This window comes from Rhineura floridana, chromosome 2 (genome assembly GCF_030035675.1).
Source record: "Rhineura floridana isolate rRhiFlo1 chromosome 2, rRhiFlo1.hap2, whole genome shotgun sequence".
In the NCBI taxonomy this organism is placed as follows: domain Eukaryota; kingdom Metazoa; phylum Chordata; class Lepidosauria; order Squamata; family Rhineuridae; genus Rhineura; species Rhineura floridana.
The window spans coordinates 23,472,171-23,491,864 of NC_084481.1; the positions used below are offsets into that span (position 1 = coordinate 23,472,171).

The 19,694-nt window shown below is 42.1% G+C and overlaps 1 protein-coding gene across 4 annotated transcripts in view; it reads left to right on the plus strand.

Moving 5' to 3' along the window:
- The window catches only part of DNAH7 (dynein axonemal heavy chain 7), a 214,745-nt gene that overhangs the window by 100,872 nt on the left and 94,179 nt on the right, over positions 1 to 19,694 (plus strand). For all 4 annotated transcript variants that reach the window (XM_061608175.1, XM_061608178.1, XM_061608177.1 and 1 more), the window contains 6 exons: positions 1,536 to 1,712; positions 2,657 to 2,788; positions 4,462 to 4,686; positions 7,789 to 7,986; positions 15,291 to 15,446; positions 19,426 to 19,594. In XM_061608175.1, the coding sequence (XP_061464159.1) occupies positions 1,536 to 1,712; positions 2,657 to 2,788; positions 4,462 to 4,686; positions 7,789 to 7,986; positions 15,291 to 15,446; positions 19,426 to 19,594 (1,057 nt within the window). The remainder of the gene's footprint in view (positions 1 to 1,535; positions 1,713 to 2,656; positions 2,789 to 4,461; positions 4,687 to 7,788; positions 7,987 to 15,290; positions 15,447 to 19,425; positions 19,595 to 19,694) is intronic.

Genomic DNA, 19,694 nt, shown 5'->3' on the forward strand with positions numbered 1-19,694 from the left:
GGATGGTAAAAGTCTGACTGGGATGTGACAGGCAGAACTCCTTGTCCCTGGAAGTTGGCAGTGGAATCATGTAAAGGAATGGTAATGTTGATGCTTCCCTACTTGGAGATGCAGTAACTCAAGTCAACTGTTTTGGGTGTTGTTATGCATGAATGACTGAATAAATGGCTCATTAATTGCTTCATCCATAGGACACAGGAGTACCTGATGACAAATATTAGTTAAAGGCATGAAAAATAAATTGAATATTACAGGGCATTTAAATGGCTGGATGTCCACCAACAGGAAAAACAAAGGTTAAGGAACCTGTTTAGTGCATTAATTAGTTCTAAACTATTGTTTGTTGATAATCAATTAGCTTTCTTTCTTTCTTTCTTTCTTTCTTTCTTTCTTTCTTTCTTTCTTTCTTTCTTTCTTTTCATCCATCATATGTTGCCCAAGTCTAGCTGTAGAGAGGAGAAAGAACCATAGCCCAGTGGTAGGAGGTTATAGCTCAATGGATAGTGTGCATATTTTTAATGTAGAAGGCCCCAAGTTCAACTTCTGGCATCTCTGTAGAGCTGGGAAAGTCCCCTGTCTGAAATCTTGGAGAGACAATGCTAGTCGATGGAGACAGTACTGAGCTAGATTGACCAATGGTCTGACTTGGTATTAGTCAGCTTTCCATGTTGCTATGTAGTTGTGCTCAGTTAGTTGAACCCAACAGTGAGTGGTCAAGAAGGGGATACGCATCCCCATATGCATCAAAAGATGCTTCCAGCCAGTTCAGAAAGGCCTAGATCCCTGTCAACATGGTGTCATCAAGATATTCTTAGACTCCAACTCCCTTCAGACCTAGTCGGCATGGCCAATGGTCAGGTTTGATGGGAGCTGTAGTCCAACAACATCTAGAGTTAGTTTCCTTGAAATCATTAGGACATCTGAGTGAATGCATTCAGAATCAGCATGTCAAGTTCTTGTTAGATGTTATTGTTTTAAATAATTGGTTTTCCAGTTTCCTGTTTTTCACATTTGGATTCCTACTTTTTGAAAGATTTCTTTTTGGTTTTGACAGGTTCTGTTGCAGTGATGTTTAAGGACCCTGAACTTCCTATAATATGTTTCTAACTTCTTTTTTTAAATGAAAGAATATATTTTGTGTCTCCAACCTAGATTTTGGGTAATGTGTAAGCTAAACTGAATGGAGCTTTTTCTTCATCTGTAGTTACTTTTTTTTCAAGATTATTTTTCTTTTTCATTAGTTTGTTTTTTTAAGGAAGTTTAAAAAAAGGAAAGTTGGGAATTTTTTTCACCCACGTAGAAATTGATCAGGTTGTGTCACTATTACTGAGTAAATCTAATACTCTTAGCATGTAATATATTGTCTTGTGAGTTACATAATAGTCAACTATCGTTTTGTTCAGATCAGACCTAGAATATCAGATCAGACCTAGAATATCTAAGTCTGCTTTCATATGTCTACTGAAAATGCAAATATTTAGTTAGGTTAAGTTATCTATCCTTAATATATATGTGAAGGTCTCCTTCTCTTACAGGTTTCTAGATGTGGCATGGTCTACATGGAACCACACATGTTAGGCTGGAGACCATTGATGTTATCTTGGTTACATCTAATGCCACCCACGGTCACTCCTCTACATAAAGAGTTTATAACAGGCTTGTTTGACAGAATAGTCCCACTTTCTGTTGAGTTTATTAGAAAGTGTACAAAGGTAAGGTCAAGATGAATTTTATGAGATAGAAATTGCCTTTTTGGATCGTGTCAGTTCAGAAGTATGAATGCGGAATCATTGTTATGAGATGTTTTCTTTTTCTACAAACTGAATCTTTAGGGAGGGAGGGGGAGAAAAGAGGTTAGTTAGTTTTTTTAGCAGACTGAACCAATCCAGCATTCCTAAACTTGCTTTGTGGATTGGAACACAACTCCCAGTCAGATTACCACACTACAGCTTCAGTGCCCTAAAAGAAGTATTTTATGTAAAAGGTGAATACAAAACTGGTGTGTTTTATCTTAAAAAGTGTGCATTTGTGGGGGGAAATGGTTCAAAATCTATAGAATTTAAAAATAAACCTATATGTATTTTTCAAAATTCTACACAAATGGGAGCTCCACTGAGACTGAAATAGCACAGAATTAGGCTGCTCACATCCCTTTATTCTAGGCTCTTTTTCAGAGGTCTTTTTCTATTTGTGTTACATTCTAGAACACATTTATTGTAGTTTTGCTATTGATGGAAATGGAGCTAAGTTTTCAACCTCTGTCCCTTCCTACAATTACTCAATTGGACTTACGTATGAGTAGACATGTATAGAATTGCACTATCAGTCTGAAGCCTGTGTAGGCATTCACTGACAATATCTCAGTGGAATTAGACTGGTCTTTCATTCAGCTCCTGCCATTGCTGTTACTATAGTTAATCCTATTTCTTGCACCACATAATTAAGAGAAGAATCTAAAGAAATAGGACTGAGGATAACAAAGTGCTTTCCCCCTCTCTTTTTGTATCCATAATGCTTAAAGTTAGGTGTTGTTTAATTTTCCATTGTAAATGTAAATAATTCATATTGTCACCTAATGACTTACATTGCAGGTGAAGGACTAGTTTATTTTAAATTAAATTTGTGTACTATAGAGAACATGTGTTTACTGTTCTAGGAACTGTCTCCTACATCAGACACAAACTTGGTTCGATCGTTAATGAATCTAATGGATTGCTTGATGGATGAGTTTCACAATGAAGCAAAACTTAAAACCATTACTGACCGTGAAATTTTTTCTTGGCTTGAGGTGGGCAGGATCTTTTTAATGCATTGAGTAAGAGTTACAATTTGAACTAACATTCATGAATCCTTGTGGGAGGATCAGGCTAGATGTCAACATAAAATATTTTCAGATCATTTTGTTTTTAACATGTTCTTTTTGAGTTATCAAATTAGAATGTTGGTAAATTTAGCAACAGACTCCTGGGTGCAAGCCTGATGCATTATAATCAGTACAACTATTCCCTTAATACACTCTGATCACTCAGGATTGCAGTGCATGTGTATATTGCAGGATGGGGCGGTTTGTAGTGGCAGATATTAAAAATAAATAAACACAATGGTGGAAGGAGAAAAAACGCTTTGACATACTTCTGCACAAGCACCAAGACCTGGGTTCCATAGGTAACAGTGGACACTCTCCATGTATGGACAATCCAATGTGCCTTCTTTTAAAAAGTGGGGAACTGTGGACTTCCAGATGTTGCTGGATTCTTAACTCCTATTGGCATCAACCAGTATGGCCAATTATGAGGGATGAAGGGAGCTATAGCCCAATAACACCTGGAGAGCCACAGGTTCCTCCCCCACCAGCATTATAGTGTGAACTAGTCCTTAAATTACATGCAAAAATCAATGGCGGTGCTGCACATGAGCATGCATGCAAAGATCAGTGTTGCTGCTGCACATGAACATAAGTATCCAACAGGGAATTTGATTGCTGGAAAGCCTTGTGAATACACATTTTGCCTGCTTCCCCCACCCCTGCCCACTTTCTCATAATTCAGAGCAGTAAACCATAAAGCACTCTGGAGAAGATGCTACAGCAAGTTCTGATGTACAGTATCTTATTTTATTAATTACATTTTATTTATTTATTTTATTGCATCTATTAAATTTATACAACACACCTCCTTCCAAAAGAGCCCAGGGTGGCATTTGCTCTCTCTGTGTGTTTGTGTTTGTATTTTAAAATGAGCTATAATCTCTGGGTGGCTTTTAGAGCTGCCTTGGTTTAACCATAAATGAAGTTGTCTGGCAGCTTGAGTCTTGGAATGATTTATCTGCTACTGGGGGACCCCATCTGCATTAAGGGCATTTCCCTACAGTATGATTGCTACGGAAAACACCAACACTATACCATTGTTTCCCTGAGCAAACTTGTACATGTGTGAACATGCATCTTACATACATTTACATATTTGTGTCCACGTGTCTAGAAACCCTGGCCCAACCAAGGTCCCATGTGCATGATGTCTCCCTTTTATGTGTGCTCCCATTATCAGTCATGTGGAGATGCTCTTACATTTGCAAACATTGATCCCTCCAGACAAAGTAACCCACAAAGCATGTTTATTTAATTTAAATTTATTCTGATTTCAGTTTTCCATCAGGGTGATTTACAATATAAAAACTTCAATAAACCATACAATAACAGTTCAGTGGAGTAAAAGGGACAATAATAATGAGACAATAAAACTCTTGGGATGCATTTGGCCTGCTCCAGACGTTCCTTGTAACTTCAGGCTCAAAACAATACTGCATTGTTAAGCTGCAATCCAATGCACACTTGCGTAGGAATGAGCCCCATCGGAGCAATGGAGTAAGCCCCATGGGACACCGTAGGACTTACTGCAGAGTAAACATGCATAAGATTGAAGTATTAATAAACTATTACTACTTATCTGTTTCCTCTTCCAGAGCATTTTTGTGTTTTCTCTCACCTGGTCTGTTGGAGCCAGCTGTAAAGAAGATGATCGGCTGAAATTTGACAAGATAGTGCGAGAATTGCTTGAAGGGCCAATGAGCGAGGAGACAAGAGAAAAATATAAATTGTTAAGTGGCCTTGAGCACCACCGTGCAAAAATACTGACTGTCCCCTATCCAGAAGATGGAACAATTTATGATTACCGGTTTGTCAAAGATGTAAGTGCATTTATTCTGAATAGAGGTTTTCTGGAAATTAATTGGTAAATTCATTTCTAATATCACCTTGAAGTTAAAGTAATATTCTTTATTGAATTATAGCATTTATTCCTTTCAGAAATTAGTTAATGATCTCTGGGTGTGTATGTGGGGAGGGAGAATCCATTATTTATTTATTTAAAATATTTCTATCCTACAATGGGGCACTCAGGGTGGCTTACAATATAATCACACACACACATAATAAAATTATACAGAATAAAAACACAAGACAAAACAGTACGTTAAAATACATAAAATACAATTATTTAAAATACATAAAATACCATAAAATACAATAAGCATACCTATACAAACAAACCGAGAAACCTACATGTACATATATATGTACATATATGGGGAAACAATAGTAAAAACCACAAGATAAAAATTAAAAAAGAAAAATTACAAATAGAAAATGTAGAGACAGTGTCAGACTCACCTGTCAGATCCTCTCAAAGGCTCTCCGGAACAAGATAGTTTTTACAAGTTTCTGGAAAACCATCAGGGAGGGAGCAGAACGGGCTTCTTGAGGCAGTGAATTCCAAAGCCTAGGAGCCACAACTGAAAAGGCTCTCTCTCGTGTGCCTGTCAGTCTGACATCTTTAATTCGAGACACGCAGAGGAGACCAGAGGCAGATGATCTTAAATCCAGGGCAGGAGCATATGGGTGCAAGCGGTCCTTCAGATACACTGGTCCAAGGCCGTTTGGGGCTTTAAAGGTCAAAACTAGTACTTTGAATTGGGCCCAGAAACAAATTGGGAGCCAGTGATGTTGGTAAAGCACAGGGGTAATATGCTGTCTGCGCCATGCTCCAGTTAACATTCTGGCTGCAGCATTTTGAACCAACTGTAGTTTCCGAACCATTTTCAAAGGCAGCCCTACATAGAGTGTGTTACAATAGTCAAGCCTTGATGTCACCCAAGCATGTGTCATTGTGGCCAAGTCAGCTGGTTCCAGGAACGGACGCAGCTGGTAGACCATTTTAAGATGGCCAAAAGCACTCCTAGCCACTGCAGTCTCCTGATATTCAAGCAGCAGGGCAGGATCCAAGAGAACTCCCAAACTGCGAACCTGCTCCTTCAAGGGGAGTGCAACCCCATCCAAAATTGGTTGCAACCCTATCTCTAGCGCAGTTTTCCCCTTGGCCAGCAACACTTCCGTCTTATTTGGATTAAGTTTCAGTTTGTTCGCCCACATCCAGCCTTTCACAGCCTCCAGGCATTGGTTTAGGATGAGCACTCCCTCCCTGCAGTCAGATGGTAGGGAGGGATAGAGCTGAGTGTCATCAGCATATTGATGACATTTTACTCCAAATCTCCAGATGACCTCTCCCAGCAGTTTCATACAGATGTTGAAAAGCATGGGAGACAGAATGGAACCTTGCTGGACCCTGTAGGCCAAAGGCCAGGAGGACGAGCAGTAGTCTCACATCACTACTTTCTGGGTCCTGTCCATCAGGTAGGATTGAAACCACCATATAACAGTGCCTCCCAAACCCATCCCAGCTAGACAGCCCATGGTCAATGGTGTCAAAGGCTGCCGAGAGGTCCAGCAGGGACGCACTCTCCCTGTCTGATGCTTATTAAAGAAGCATTTTCCAGTCCATCACACTGGGACAAAGAGCAAGAGAAATAATGGACTACACTGAGTGAAATTAGGTCCTTGTCACCTGTTAACAGGCTTGCCCATGTCCCTCTTTACACATGTTCACAAACTTGCAAGTTGTACTTGAATTCACAGAGGAGCAACTTTTGAGGATCTTTCATCTGGAGATTGTTGTATGCCTGGGGGCGGGCAGTCAATTGCACTGTGCTATTATACACTTAGTTTCTTTGGGGGCAATAGCAAAAGACAGCTACACCTTCATTTAAATCAAAATAAAATAATTATTATTTATTTATGCAGCCAAGATGGTGGTCAGTGGGTAAAAATGGCTTTGTGATTTGAAGCACCAAATGCAGTGCTGCAGAAGAGCATGGTGTAATTATGTCAAGATGATACACAGGCGCCCCCAACCCACGTTGCCTGGACCATAGCTTACACTTAGTTTGTTTTGGGGGTTGTGGGGAGAGAAATAGATGGAGGCGGAGAGTAGGGCTGCAGGGAATGGAGCTAGGGAACTTTCAGGGCTGCAGTGGAGTCCCAGATGTACCAGCAGAATGCTGGAATGCAAATGGTTTGAGTTGGGACTGCATGAGTGTAGAAGGTCAGCGAGATTTATAAAATCTAGGAGATAAGGGGGGAAAGGAGAAATAAAAAGCTTCATTAACTCTTGCTGAAAGCAATATGTAAGCCTTTGTACAGTGCTGGCACTCTGTATATGTCACAAAACAGATTCATTTAGTTTTGCTCTGTGTGCAACTAGTATGGGACTCTTTGCAGCCACAGCAGAGGTAGCAAATGTTGACTCTGGCCGACTACCTTCTCTAATACAGTGTGCATGGGACTGAGCAGGGCATAGGCTCTGAACACTTTCGCCAGCAGGAAGTATGTATTGGTGCAAGCAGGAATTAGCAGGGCCTTTAATTGTCCCACGCTCAGACAAGAGACATGCCATCTCTCAAGTATGGTACACAGCGGAGTTCTACTACCTCATCATTTGAGCCCCAGAGCAGGTCATTTGAGCAGGTTAACCCTATAATCCCAAAAATGAACAGTTAAGAAAGGTATGCGACAGACAAGAAAGATACGCATGACCGTATAATAAACAGCAGCGCATGTAAAAGCAGAGTCCATACAAGCAGTCCAGTTCCTTCACAGGGCCTGAATCTTTCTGCCCCCAACCAAGCCATTCAAGAAATAGTGGCAGAAATGTAGATTTGGTTCCTTGCTCCCCCAATAAGTGATCAGCCCTGATATTGTGTTAGTCCCCACATGTGTAGACCTGAGTTCTGGATTCAGCAGCACACAATATGCACACAGCAATCTTTTGTGTGTGCGGTTTTTGATACCCTAAGTGATGTGCCGTGACCGGAGTGGTTCTGAACAATATGTGTCCATAAATATCTTTTGTGTTGTTCTTTCTCATTGTTTTGACATTTCTGTATATCTTGAAATAGGGAGCAGGAAGGTGGGAGCCTTGGGTGGAAGCACTTCAGACGGCTCCACCTATATCGAAAGATATGATGTTTAATGAAATAATTGTCCCCACTCTGGACACCATTCGATATTTTTCATTGATGGAATTGTTGACAATGCATCAAAAACCATCCATATTTGTTGGACCAACAGGAACTGGCAAGAGTGTATATATTATAGTAAGTATGCCTGAAACATGTGTTACGCTGTTTATCTCTGCAAGAAGAATCCCTGCTGTTGGGAATTAAGGAAGTGGACTGCTCCAGGAAAACTAGATCCTTTGTTTCTTATCACTGAACTTTATCGTAGTTCTCCAGATTGGGCATGATTTCCCCTCCTTCCATCTAATCTTGGCAGAGTAAGGAGGCATGTTAGTGGCTTGCTGTAGAAGAAGTTTTGAGCAGGCAATTCTGACTGTGTTTATTTCTTTGCTTACATAGCGCGAAACAACTAGACGCACAAAAACAATGGGAAGGGCCAGGCTCAGTTGTAGACTGCCTTACATGCAGAAGGTCCCAGATTCAGTCCCCGGCATCTCCAGGTAGGGCTGGAGGAGAGCCTTGCTTGAAATCTTGTGCCAGTCAGGGTTGACAAAACAGAGTGAGTTGGACCAATAGTCTGACATAAGTCAGCTTCTTGTGTACCTATGAAAAATAAAATGGCCCAAAGATTTATAGTCTTATCAAAGGCAAAACTCGTTAGGGAGGAAAGGCAAGGAAATAAAACATAGAAAAGCCACTGTGAAAAGATACGTGTTAAGAAGGAGTCTGATGGAAGAGGAATTCCAGCGATAGGAAGCTGCAAGGGAAAGGGGACTTAGATTGTTGGGAACAGAGAGAATAACTTTAGGTTTAACTTGGAGATATTATAGACCAAAGGTTCTTAGGAGAAGCATATAGAGAACAGGGTGAAACCCCCTGCTTCAGGTGGCATTATGGAGGGCATGGATGAGAAACAGATGAAGGTAGGAATAAGTCTCTGAATAGTGCAGCAAGACATTTTAAAGTATAGGCCCTAGCAATGCTGCCCTACAGGCACCCAACAGCCCAGGTGATGACTCAGAGAGTGGCAGAGAATGGGGGCAGTGGGAAATAGGCCCCAAATCAGCACCTGGGCCAACATGGGCATGTAGGAACCCACTGGGAAGGACCCTGGTTGCCACAGCATCCTTTCTTCTTATCCTTAAAAATATATAGTTTGGGGTGGGCAGTCAAGCATATACATGATTACAGATGCTCATTTTATTATTACTTTCTTCTATAATACATAAAAATGTTAGAATGTTGTCACACTGCAGTTTGCTTAGCCACAGACAAGTGGCACTGCAAATTACAGTGTGATGAGAAGTGGTGGATGGGTGGCCCAGGCAAGCCATCGGAGCACACCCAGGGCAGGCTGCAGCAGACCCCAAGCTCCGCCGGTTTCTTAGGCTTCCAGCCCTGGGGCCCCTGCCTCTGGGATCCAGATCATCAGGCTGGCTGGCACTGCTACTGGCCACCTTCCTCCTTCCCAGCTGACTTGGAGTTCTGCTCCTGCTGCCGCTTGGCCAGTTAGGCTGAAGAGTCAGTCTGACAGGAGGAGCAGTGCAGGCAGGAGGAAGGTTGCCAGAAGCAGCAGCCAGCCATCTTGGTAATCTGCTGCTGCAGATGTCATTGATCCCCAGGCTGGATGCTGAGTCTGGCCGCCTTCCTGTATTGCCCGTCCTGCCAGATCGACTCTTCGTCATAATTGCCTGGTGGCTGTGGCACAAGGTCTAAGCCTTTTGCAGTCCTCCCTGTCCTTTAGCAGAAGCATGGGGAAAGATTGTAAAGAGCTTTTGGTAAGCTCTAAGAGGACGGGGTGGTGGTTTTTACAAGGGTGGGTGGGTTAGCAAATCAGAGTGGAGCGAGCAGCAGCCGCCCCTAGCAAAATATATATTTTACATAAATTAAAAGCAAAATTGTGTGAAGGTTTGAAAACTTTTGTGTGTGTGTGCTTTTGCTGTAATAAATCAGGGCTGTAAAAGCAGTTGTAAAGCATGGAATGGTGGTGCCAGGGTTGGATGGAAAGAGGATAGAATTGTTAATTGTGTGCTTCACAACTGAGCCCTCACTGGGGAAAAGGTTTCATTTGGCAGCAGCATGTCTTGGACCAGCACTGCTAGAGAACAAAAAGAAGATTGATGCAGAGGCGTGAAGCCATGTGAGATGTTTGAAAGTAAATTTAAGAAGCATAAAGTAGCAAGAATGCCAGCAAAGAGAGTGGTATAAAGCATTAAGATGATCTGAACTGCTCAGATCAGCGGCAGCATTTCAGACAGAGTGGAAGGCTTAAGAATAGAAATAAGAACACAAACAAGAAATGTTATGGAAGTCATTGCTTTGTCATTCATCTTGTGTTCCCAACTGTCCACTGTGAAAAATCATAATGAAAAAATCATTACAGTGGAAGCTCGTTATAATGAGGTTTGCTGTACTGTGGATTCAGATATATCGTGGATATGACAATGTTTCCCGAGTAAAATACTCTATACAGTATGTGGCTCTCATTATAACGCGGAACCTCTATAACGTGGGTGTGCATCCTTTGTCTTTTGACTCCTGCGTTATAACGAGCTTTCACTCTATTGACCTCCTCTGAATGATTATTATGATTATTTATGTTGGTGTTGCTATGACACTTTTCATCCCAGAATTCCCCAAGGAGGTTCAGAAAACAATTCAAAAACAAACACAATTAAAATGCTGTTTTGCAGTAATCAAAAGACAGCAGTCCATAAACTTTTTATAGAGATAGGTATAATAATAACAGGATCCATAATAGGACTGCATGCTTACTACTAGGGGCTTTGCCTCTGTGTGCTTTATGTCAATCCCACTTGAACACACACACACAAAGACTCACACACACACAAACGCACACACACACCGGGAGTCCCACCCCCTGGGACTTCCAAATATATACACACACACAGAGCCAGGGACTCCCAAATCCCCACCCCAGGGAATCCTAAACACACACACACACTCAGGCACTCTCAAACACATACAAAGGACTCCCAAATACACACATACACAAAATTCCCTAAAGTTTCCCCACCCTCATTCCACCCCCCCCAACAACAGGCAACCCAAAATGTCTCCCCCACCACAGGCAACTTCCAAAAGCCCACCCCACCCCCCAAGCAATTTCCAAACCAGCCTCTTAGGCACTTGCCACCTCCCTTGTGAAGCCACTTACTGGCCTCCCTCCTGGCCAGGTTGCTGCCACTGCTGGCCTACCCCCCACATTGTTGTTGCTGTTGTCCGCTCCCTCACCTGGCTGCTTGTTCATCTGCTGCCAATGCTCAGTTGCCTGCCTGTTCCTGATGCTGGCGTGCCTGCTCGCTTGCTTGCTTGCCTACCTACAATGCCCACTCACTGCCTCCAACATCCCATGCACGTTTGTTCACTTGCCCACCTGCTCCCCTGGCTTCCCTCACTCCCTCTCCATAGCTTGCTGACCCGCCACCGCCTGCATCCCCACGCATGACAACTGGTAGCAAATGTTCCATTCCTGGGCAAGGTTTTAGAGCGTGTGGTCGCTCGCCAGCTCCAGGCTCTCTTGGACGAAACTGATTATCTAGATCCATTTCAATCGGGCTTTCGGCTGGGGTTTGGTACAGAAACAGCCTTGGTCGCCCTGTATGATGACCTGTGCCAGGAAAAAGACAGAGGGAGTGTAACTCTGTTGGTTCTCCTGGATCTCTCAGCGGCTTTTGATACCATCGACCATGGTATCCTTCTGGGGCGTCTTGCGGATTTGGGAGTTGGAGGCACTGCTTGGCAGTGGCTGCGCTCCTATCTCGAGAATCGTCTCCAGAAGTTGGTGCTTGGGGAGCATTACTCGAATCCCTGGGTACTCCAATATGGGGTCCCGCAGGGTTCAGCTCTGTCCCCCATGCTCTTTAATATCTATATGAAGCCACTGGGTGAGGTCATAAGGAGATTTGGAGTGCGTTTCCAGCAATATGCTGATGATACGCAACTCTACTTCTCCTTTTCATCTTCTTCAGGTGAGGCTGTTGATGTACTAAACCGCTGCCTGGCCGCAATAATGGACTGGATGAGAGCTAACAAACTGAGACTCAATCCTGACAAGACTGAGATGTTGTTGGTGGAGGGGCTCTCTGCCCAGATGGTTGACGTCCGACCTGCCCTAGATGGGGTTACACTCCCCCTAAAGGAGCAGGTCCGTAGTTTGGGGGTCTTATTAGATCCGCTCCTGTCACTGGAGGCTCAGGTAGCCTCGGTGGCATGGAATGTGTTCTACCAGCTTCGGCTGGTGGCCCAACTACGACCCTACCTGGACAGGGAGAACCTCGCCACAGTTATCCATGCTCTGGTAGCCTCTAGATTGGATTACTGTAATGCACTCTACGTAGGGCTACCTTTGAAGACGGTTCGGAAACTTCAGCTGGTGCAGAATGCTGCGGCCAGAGTTCTTACTGGGACAGAGAAATTTGACCATATAACACCTATTCTGGCCCAACTCCACTGGCTACCAATATGTTTCCGGGCCAGATTCAAAGTGTTGGTTCTTACCTATAAAGCCCTTAACGGCATTGGACCGCAATACCTGGCGGAACGCCTCTCCCGCTATGTATCTACCCGCTCGCTGCGCTTGACGTCGAAGGCCCTTCTCCGGGTTCCAACGCATAGCGAGGCCCGGAGAGCAATAACTAGAACTAGGGCCTTCTCAGTAGTGGCCCCCGAATTATGGAACGACCTCCCTGACGAGATACGCCTGGCGCCTTCTTTGTTATCTTTTTGGCGCCAGGTAAAGACCTACCTCTTTGCCCAGGCTTTTTAAATTTAAATTTTAAATTTCAAATGTTAATTTTAATTTTTTTTTGTTGCAATCTTGTTTTCACATATGTTTTATAGTGCATTTTATTTATACTCACTTGTATTTTAACCTGTTTTTATTGTTGTACACCGCCCTGAGAGCTTATTGCTAAAGGGCGGTATAAAAGCACAATAAATAAATAAATAAATAAATAAGTAAATAAGTAAATAAAATATAGTAAGACAGGAGTCCAGATTTCATTCGTCTTAAGATGAATACGTGTAGCAACAGATGACGTCAGCAGATTATGTCTGGAGATGACAGGTTCTTTTGCAGTGGTAGGCACAGAAGTCATACCAGCAGTGTACATTTTGTTTGTACCTTCAGTTTACAAAATAGTAGTCTCATGAGACAGCAATATTCGGGGGTCTGGTTTACTGAGCTGGGAAACAAAGAGCAGCATAATGAGAAAGTTGTAGGAGCTATATACAGCTGATGATGCTATAGCCAGTCTCTTGGGCTCTCCTCTCTTGGAGTGCTTCAAACCTCTGCTGTCTGCACCAGTTGCTATAGTCACATTGCAAGCTGGGCACGCATGTTCTAATTCATTTGCTCTAGAAAGAAATTTTGCTCTCAGACAATCAAAATGCATGCTCTGCTTACTCCTTAATTTGATGCTGATCAAAATTCCTTTTCAAAATATGAAAAGAGGTCTCTTCACAATATTGTTAGTGATCTTGAGAAATACAAATATTAGCCCATTAGTTAAATGATTGTTTTAACATTCTATAGAGTCATTTTGAGTTCCACTCCACTACCCATGTAAGTGACAAAAATTATGGACTCCTTATTTAGAAAAACAATTGATGTAATTTCAGTCAAAAGCCTATAAAAAACCCCAGTGATTACTGTCATCCTGTAAGTTACTTTTCTTTGTGCCTTCCTTCCTTGTAAATGAATTTTTATTAATGCAATTAATTCTTGCATTAATGCTTTGCATAATTAGATTTGCTTTTCAGTGAAAAGTAGAAAATGGCCTCCTAAAGTCATCTTGCTGATTGTGATATTTAGAAATTTATTCTGGTTAACATGAAGTAACTAAACTGGAAAATTATTTTTGCAATAAAGGGCTATAATTGGCTTTTATTTAATTACTCTTTAATGTGACTTTGATTTATTTCACTGATAAAATATTAGTAACATGGGACCCAAGGTTCAGTGAAAGCACCAAAGCAATGCTGATACGTTTAGCTGGAGAATTATCTTTTGGGGAAAAATTAAATATTAATTTGTGTTGATTAGAAGAAACTTGCAAGGCACATGCTGTTCTCAAGACTGAGGCCAGAACTAGATGTTGCAACAGATACGGGGTCACCAGTGGATCACTGCAGTGTCATATCTTATTCTACCCCCTTTCCCCTGCAGTAGCCAGGGATACTCAGTGTGTGCTACAACATTGTTAGGCTGCAAGTTTCCTGATGGGTCACAAAAGAATTAGAGTTGGGGAAGCCCACGACATGATGATGATATCACATCATGTATTGCGTTCCTCAGCCTTGACATTTGGGGGGGGGGAACGAAGAGGAGGATACAGAGAGCTCTTTTTTTGGAGCAAGTCTCACATCTGCTGTAAAGGTTCATTACAGACTGACGATCCATTACATTCCTGACCAAAATTTGTATCTGCATTTCCTAAAGGTGTCCTGCTGTAGTGCTGCAGACCAGACTTCCCCAACCTGGAGCCCTTCAGATGTTTTGGACTCCAGCTCCCATCAGCCCTAGCCAGCCTGACTAATGGCCAGGGATGGTGGGAGTTGTAGTCCAACATCGGTGGTGGTGGTGGTAGTTGACTGATGTAGATAATCTTTGAAAGTCAGTCTGCTCCAGTAAACACTTTTGGATCCGCTCCAGCTTTGAAGAAGTTGACATGGTGGTGTCATTTTTAACAGTTCTGAAAGTGAGAGATCTGTTGTACTATGATGTGTTGTACTACATTTCTATTTAAACTATAGTAATTATTTTATATTTGCATCTATACACATAAATTGTCATAACCAAATGTTATGCAGATTGGCATCTTGTTTTGTCCTCTTTTTTGGCAATGCATAACTGGCCCCCATACTCCTGAGGTCTGAACAGACACCTTCAGTGATGGGGATTTGTTTTGTACACACAGGAATATATGTGAAACAGAAATCTTCTCCAGTGCTCTTAAAATGGTATAATAATATAAAAATGGAATTTATTATAGAGGCAAAATGCTTAGTTATTTTCCCTATCATATTTTGAGAAGTTGCTAGGGACAGAATGGGCTGCAGATAGTTTAGGCGTTTGGTAGTTGAACTTTCCCATTCATTTTAGTAGAGGTAATACTGATGATGTATCACTTCATATTCTTTAAAATCATGAGTCCTAAAATTTCGAACCACTCTGGTTTATTTCTGCAGGAGCCTCATTAAAGACATCTGAATGTTAACGACTGTGGATTCATTATTGTCTCATCGTTTTATAAGCAGAATGGCTCACAAACTTGATGTGACAAAACTTGGTGCATTTAAATCAATGGCAATAAATGCAGGGATTTTTTTTGTGCCATTTGCTAGAAGGCTATAAGCCATCAGATGTATATGCTCATGTGACTCATTCTCTTCCTCCCCCATTTTAACTATCTTTGTAGGATTTTCTCTTAAACCGCTTAAATAAGGAAATCTACAAACCATTGCTCATTAACTTCTCAGCACAGACTACAGCAGCTCAGACTCAGAACATCATTATGTCGAAGCTGGATAAAAGGAGAAAAGGAGTCTTTGGTCCCCCTCTAGGAAAGAAGATGGTAACTTTTCATAAAAGTGAAATAAGACCATAGGCAGGTCCTCACATGATGCTTCTGTATCCAGGTGCACATACCTGAGTACAAAAATGCACATATAATGCATCGGTCACTTTTCCTTGAAGGAGCTCAAACTGGGTCTCTCCCTCCCCATTTTATCCTTGCAGTACCCCTGTGAGGTTGATTAGGCTGAGAGACAGTGACTAGGGCAAGGTCATCCAACGAGCGTCACGGCTGAGTAGGGATTGGAACCCTGATCTCCAAGGTCCTAGTCTGAGACCACTCTCACCACGACACCGTACTGTGTCTTGCCCCGTCCTCCTTAAAACACACTAAAGTCCTGGAACCTTTCCCAGTTGTTGCTTCTGTTTATTTTTTTTAAAGGGAGAGCACCAATTTTCATACTCGTCCCCTTTGGAGCTAAAGTAGATTCATGAATTTTATATGTAGGTACATAACATGTGAGTACAAAGGATAACGTGAGGAACCATCCATGCAGTGTAGTCCTTAGCATGTTTGCTTGGATTTACCACTGAGTTCAGTAAAGCTTAGGGATGGGCTGCACATGCAGCCAGAATTACAGAGTCCCAAGGTAGCAAAGTCTTGAGATGAATTGTACCTGTTCAGACTGAAAATGAGTGTGTGTAATATTTTTAATGCTCCCTGGAGTTGAAAGAAAGGAAGAAAAAAGCACAACTTCAAGTTGAATCATCTGGGATTTTTTTTAACTTGCAGGTGTGGGGGAGCATTAAAACAATGGCATTTCCCCGTCCTGCAGCCTGTAATTGTGTAGTCCAGCCACAGGCCTAATTAGGCTAGTCAGGACTTCTGGTTTGGCCCGTGGCATGCTGTGGCCAAAACCATACCTACCTGTCCATCACCTGTCCTTATATGATGTCAGGTGCAGGACAGAGAAATGTGTGAGGCCAAATTGAAAAGGAAGAATTAGGCATGCACTCTTAAGTGAGCTCCTGATTCTTGCTTTCTATCTGCTGGAACAATTTGGTGCTCTGCGATTTGAACTGCTAGATGGTACTGGCCTAAGGTCCTGCAAGCAGATGTTGCCAGGTGTGCTGCCCAGTCCTACCACATTTGTTTCATGGGAATTTCTTCCAGGGAACTAAACAAGCCACCCCTGCAAAGGAAGAATTACCTGGTGTCATGTGATGTCAAGTGATTAACAGCAGACACACTCCAGCAAAGTGGCCCACAGGTGGTAGGGGAGTTTGGGATTGGATGCTCTGGCTAGATCCAGTCCCCACCCTGGTGTAGTCTATATTACCAACTCAGGATACTGAAATAATGATCTTCACATCTCCCACTTTGTTTGCTGGCAGAGTAGCTAACTAAGAGGTAATTAAGGATCTTTGCTAATCTTGAGGAGATGCATAATTCAAAGCATAAAAGTTGCAATCCTAGGCTGCAGACACATTAGTCATGTCAAAAGCACCCAAACCATTTTCTCTGGCTGCGTTTTGAAATGACTCTGTCCACGACTGGACACATCTCAGTTCCTCACTTCTGATTAGTACCACCCATAGCAAAGTGTTGGGCTAATCACTGTGTCTGCCTGAGCCTACAGCAAAGGGTTTTCATTGGATACACTTGGAGTGCCAACAGGGTTGATGGCCAATCACTTTTGAAGTCTGTCTGAGGCTGACTTCAAGGTAAAATATGCTGGAGCTATAACTTCCGAGATCATGGAATAAGAGGAGAGGTCCTCTTGTGGATAAGGAATTGGTTAAGAAGCAGAAAGCAGAGAGTAGGAATAAACGGACAGTTCTCCCAATGGAGGGCTGTAGAAAGTGGAGTCCCTCAAGGATCGGTATTGGGACCTGTACTTTTCAACTTGTTCATTAATGACCTAGAATTAGGAGTGAGCAGTGAAGTGGCCAAGTTTGCTGACGACACTAAATTGTTCAGGGTTCTTAAAATAAAAAGGGATTGCGAAGAGCTCCAAAAAGATCTCTCCAAACTGAGTGAATGGGCAGAAAAATGGCAAATGCAATTCAATATAAACAAGTGTAAAATTATGCATATTGGAGCAAAAAATCTTAATTTCACATATACGCTCATGGGGTCTGAACTGGCGGTGACCGACCAGGAGAGAGACCTCGGGGTTGTAGTGGACAGCACGATGAAAATGTCGACCCAGTGTGCGGCAGCTGTGAAAAAGGCAAATTCCATGCTAGCAATATTTAGGAAAGGTATTGAAAATAAAACAGCCGATATCATAATGCCGTTGTATAAATCTATGGTGCGACCGCATTTGGAATACTGTGTACAGTTCTGGTCGCCTCATCTCAGAAAGGATATTATAGAGTTGGAAAAGGTTCAGAAGAGGGCAACCAGAATGATCAAGGGGATGGAGCGACTCCCTTACGAGGAAAGGTTGCAGCATTTGGGGCTTTTTAGTTTAGAGAAAAGGCGGGTCAGAGGAGACATGATAGAAGTGTATAAAATTATGCATGGCATTGAGAAAGTGGATAGAGAAAAGTTCTTCTCCCTCTCTCATAATACTAGAACTCGTGGACATTCAAAGAAGCTGAATGTTGGAAGATTCAGGACAGACAAAAGGAAGTACTTCTTTACTCAGCACATAGTTAAACTATGGAATTTGCTCCCACAAGATGCCGTAATGGCCACCAGCTTGGACGGCTTTAAAAGAAGATTAGACAAATTCATGGAGGACAGGGCTATCAATGGCTACTAGCCATGATGGCTGTGCTCTGCCACCCTAGTCAGAGGCAGCATGCTTCTGAAAACCAGTTGCCGGAAGCCTCAGGAGGAGAGAGTGTTCTTGCACTTGGGTCCTGCTTGCGGGCTTCCCCCAGGCACCTGGTTGGCCACTGTGAGAACAGGATGCTGGACTAGATGGGCCACTGGCCTGATCCAGCAGGCTCTTCTTATGTTCTTATGTTCTTATGTTGGAGTTTGTCTGGCATCATGCATCCCCATATTTGGAAAATGGAGTTGGAGGCACACTGAAGCCAGCACAACCACAAGTGTGTCTCTGCTCCTATACGCAGTTCTCTGGAAGAAAGTCTCATGAAACAAATGTGGTGGGATTGGGCAGCACATCTGGCAATAACTGCTTGCAGGTCCTTAGAACAATGCTATCTAGAAGTTTAAGTGTAGCAAAGCTTAACTCCATTAAGGTGCAAAGAAACAGCAAATATTTCATTGTGCAGTGAAGTTGTAGTCACCCCTACTCCCCATGCTTCTACTTTGCAAGCTGAGATCAGCTCACGGACAGCTGACTTGACAGTAACATTGCTTAACAAAGCACAATGGGAATGTAAATGGCCAGAACAAAGGCAAAATCCAGATACCATTTTTCAAAGAGGGAGGAATGGAGATTAGATTTGAAAGTCAGTTGTTTCCTGGTTAGATAGATAGAGCTGGCAGGTATAAATCCATTTTATCTGAAAGCTCTTCTCTCTTCTCTTAGAGATATGAAAGTTTGGTTGTAATTACTTAGTGATAAGGACATGCTCAGAACAGAGATGGGGAGAAATTTGATTCAGTTCACATTTAAAGGCAAACCTACTTAATTCACATTTTACAAAACAATATGCAAACAGAAACACAGCCTTCAAAATTTGCACTTTTCTGAATTTTGCAATGAATTCTCCAAAGAAGTAATATGCACACAGATACTTCTACTACATTAAAATGTGCATAAAAATGCCATATTTATGAAGCTAACATACAAAAATGCATTATATCAGAGGAAATTGCTTTGCAAAAATGTGTATATTGAGAGAAATTTGTACTAAAATGCTGTTGAGTATTTATGAGCATTTTTTAAAATATTGCAAACAGATGTGGAGAACTGAATTTAAGACTGACAATAGGAGAAAGTGAAATTGATAGCTTCGCCCATATCTGTCTCAGCAGAGCTGATTTTTTTTAAAAAAAATACTCTATAACATATGTACAATATACAGAATGGATGTTGAAAAACAGTTTTTATTTACAGGTTGTATTTGTGGATGATGTCAATATGCCAGCAAGAGAAGTTTATGGTGCTCAGCCTCCAGTGGAGTTACTCCGTCAGTGGTTAGATCACTGGAACTGGTATGACCTGAAAGACTGCTCTGTGATTAAACTTGTGGATATTCAAATCATGTGTGCCATGGGGCCACCAGGTGTGACTTTTTTTTAGCTTGAGAATAAATATCTAAATACATGCAAGATTGTTTTAAATTTTTTAATTGTGTTTTAAATTGTTTTTAAAAGATGTGTTTT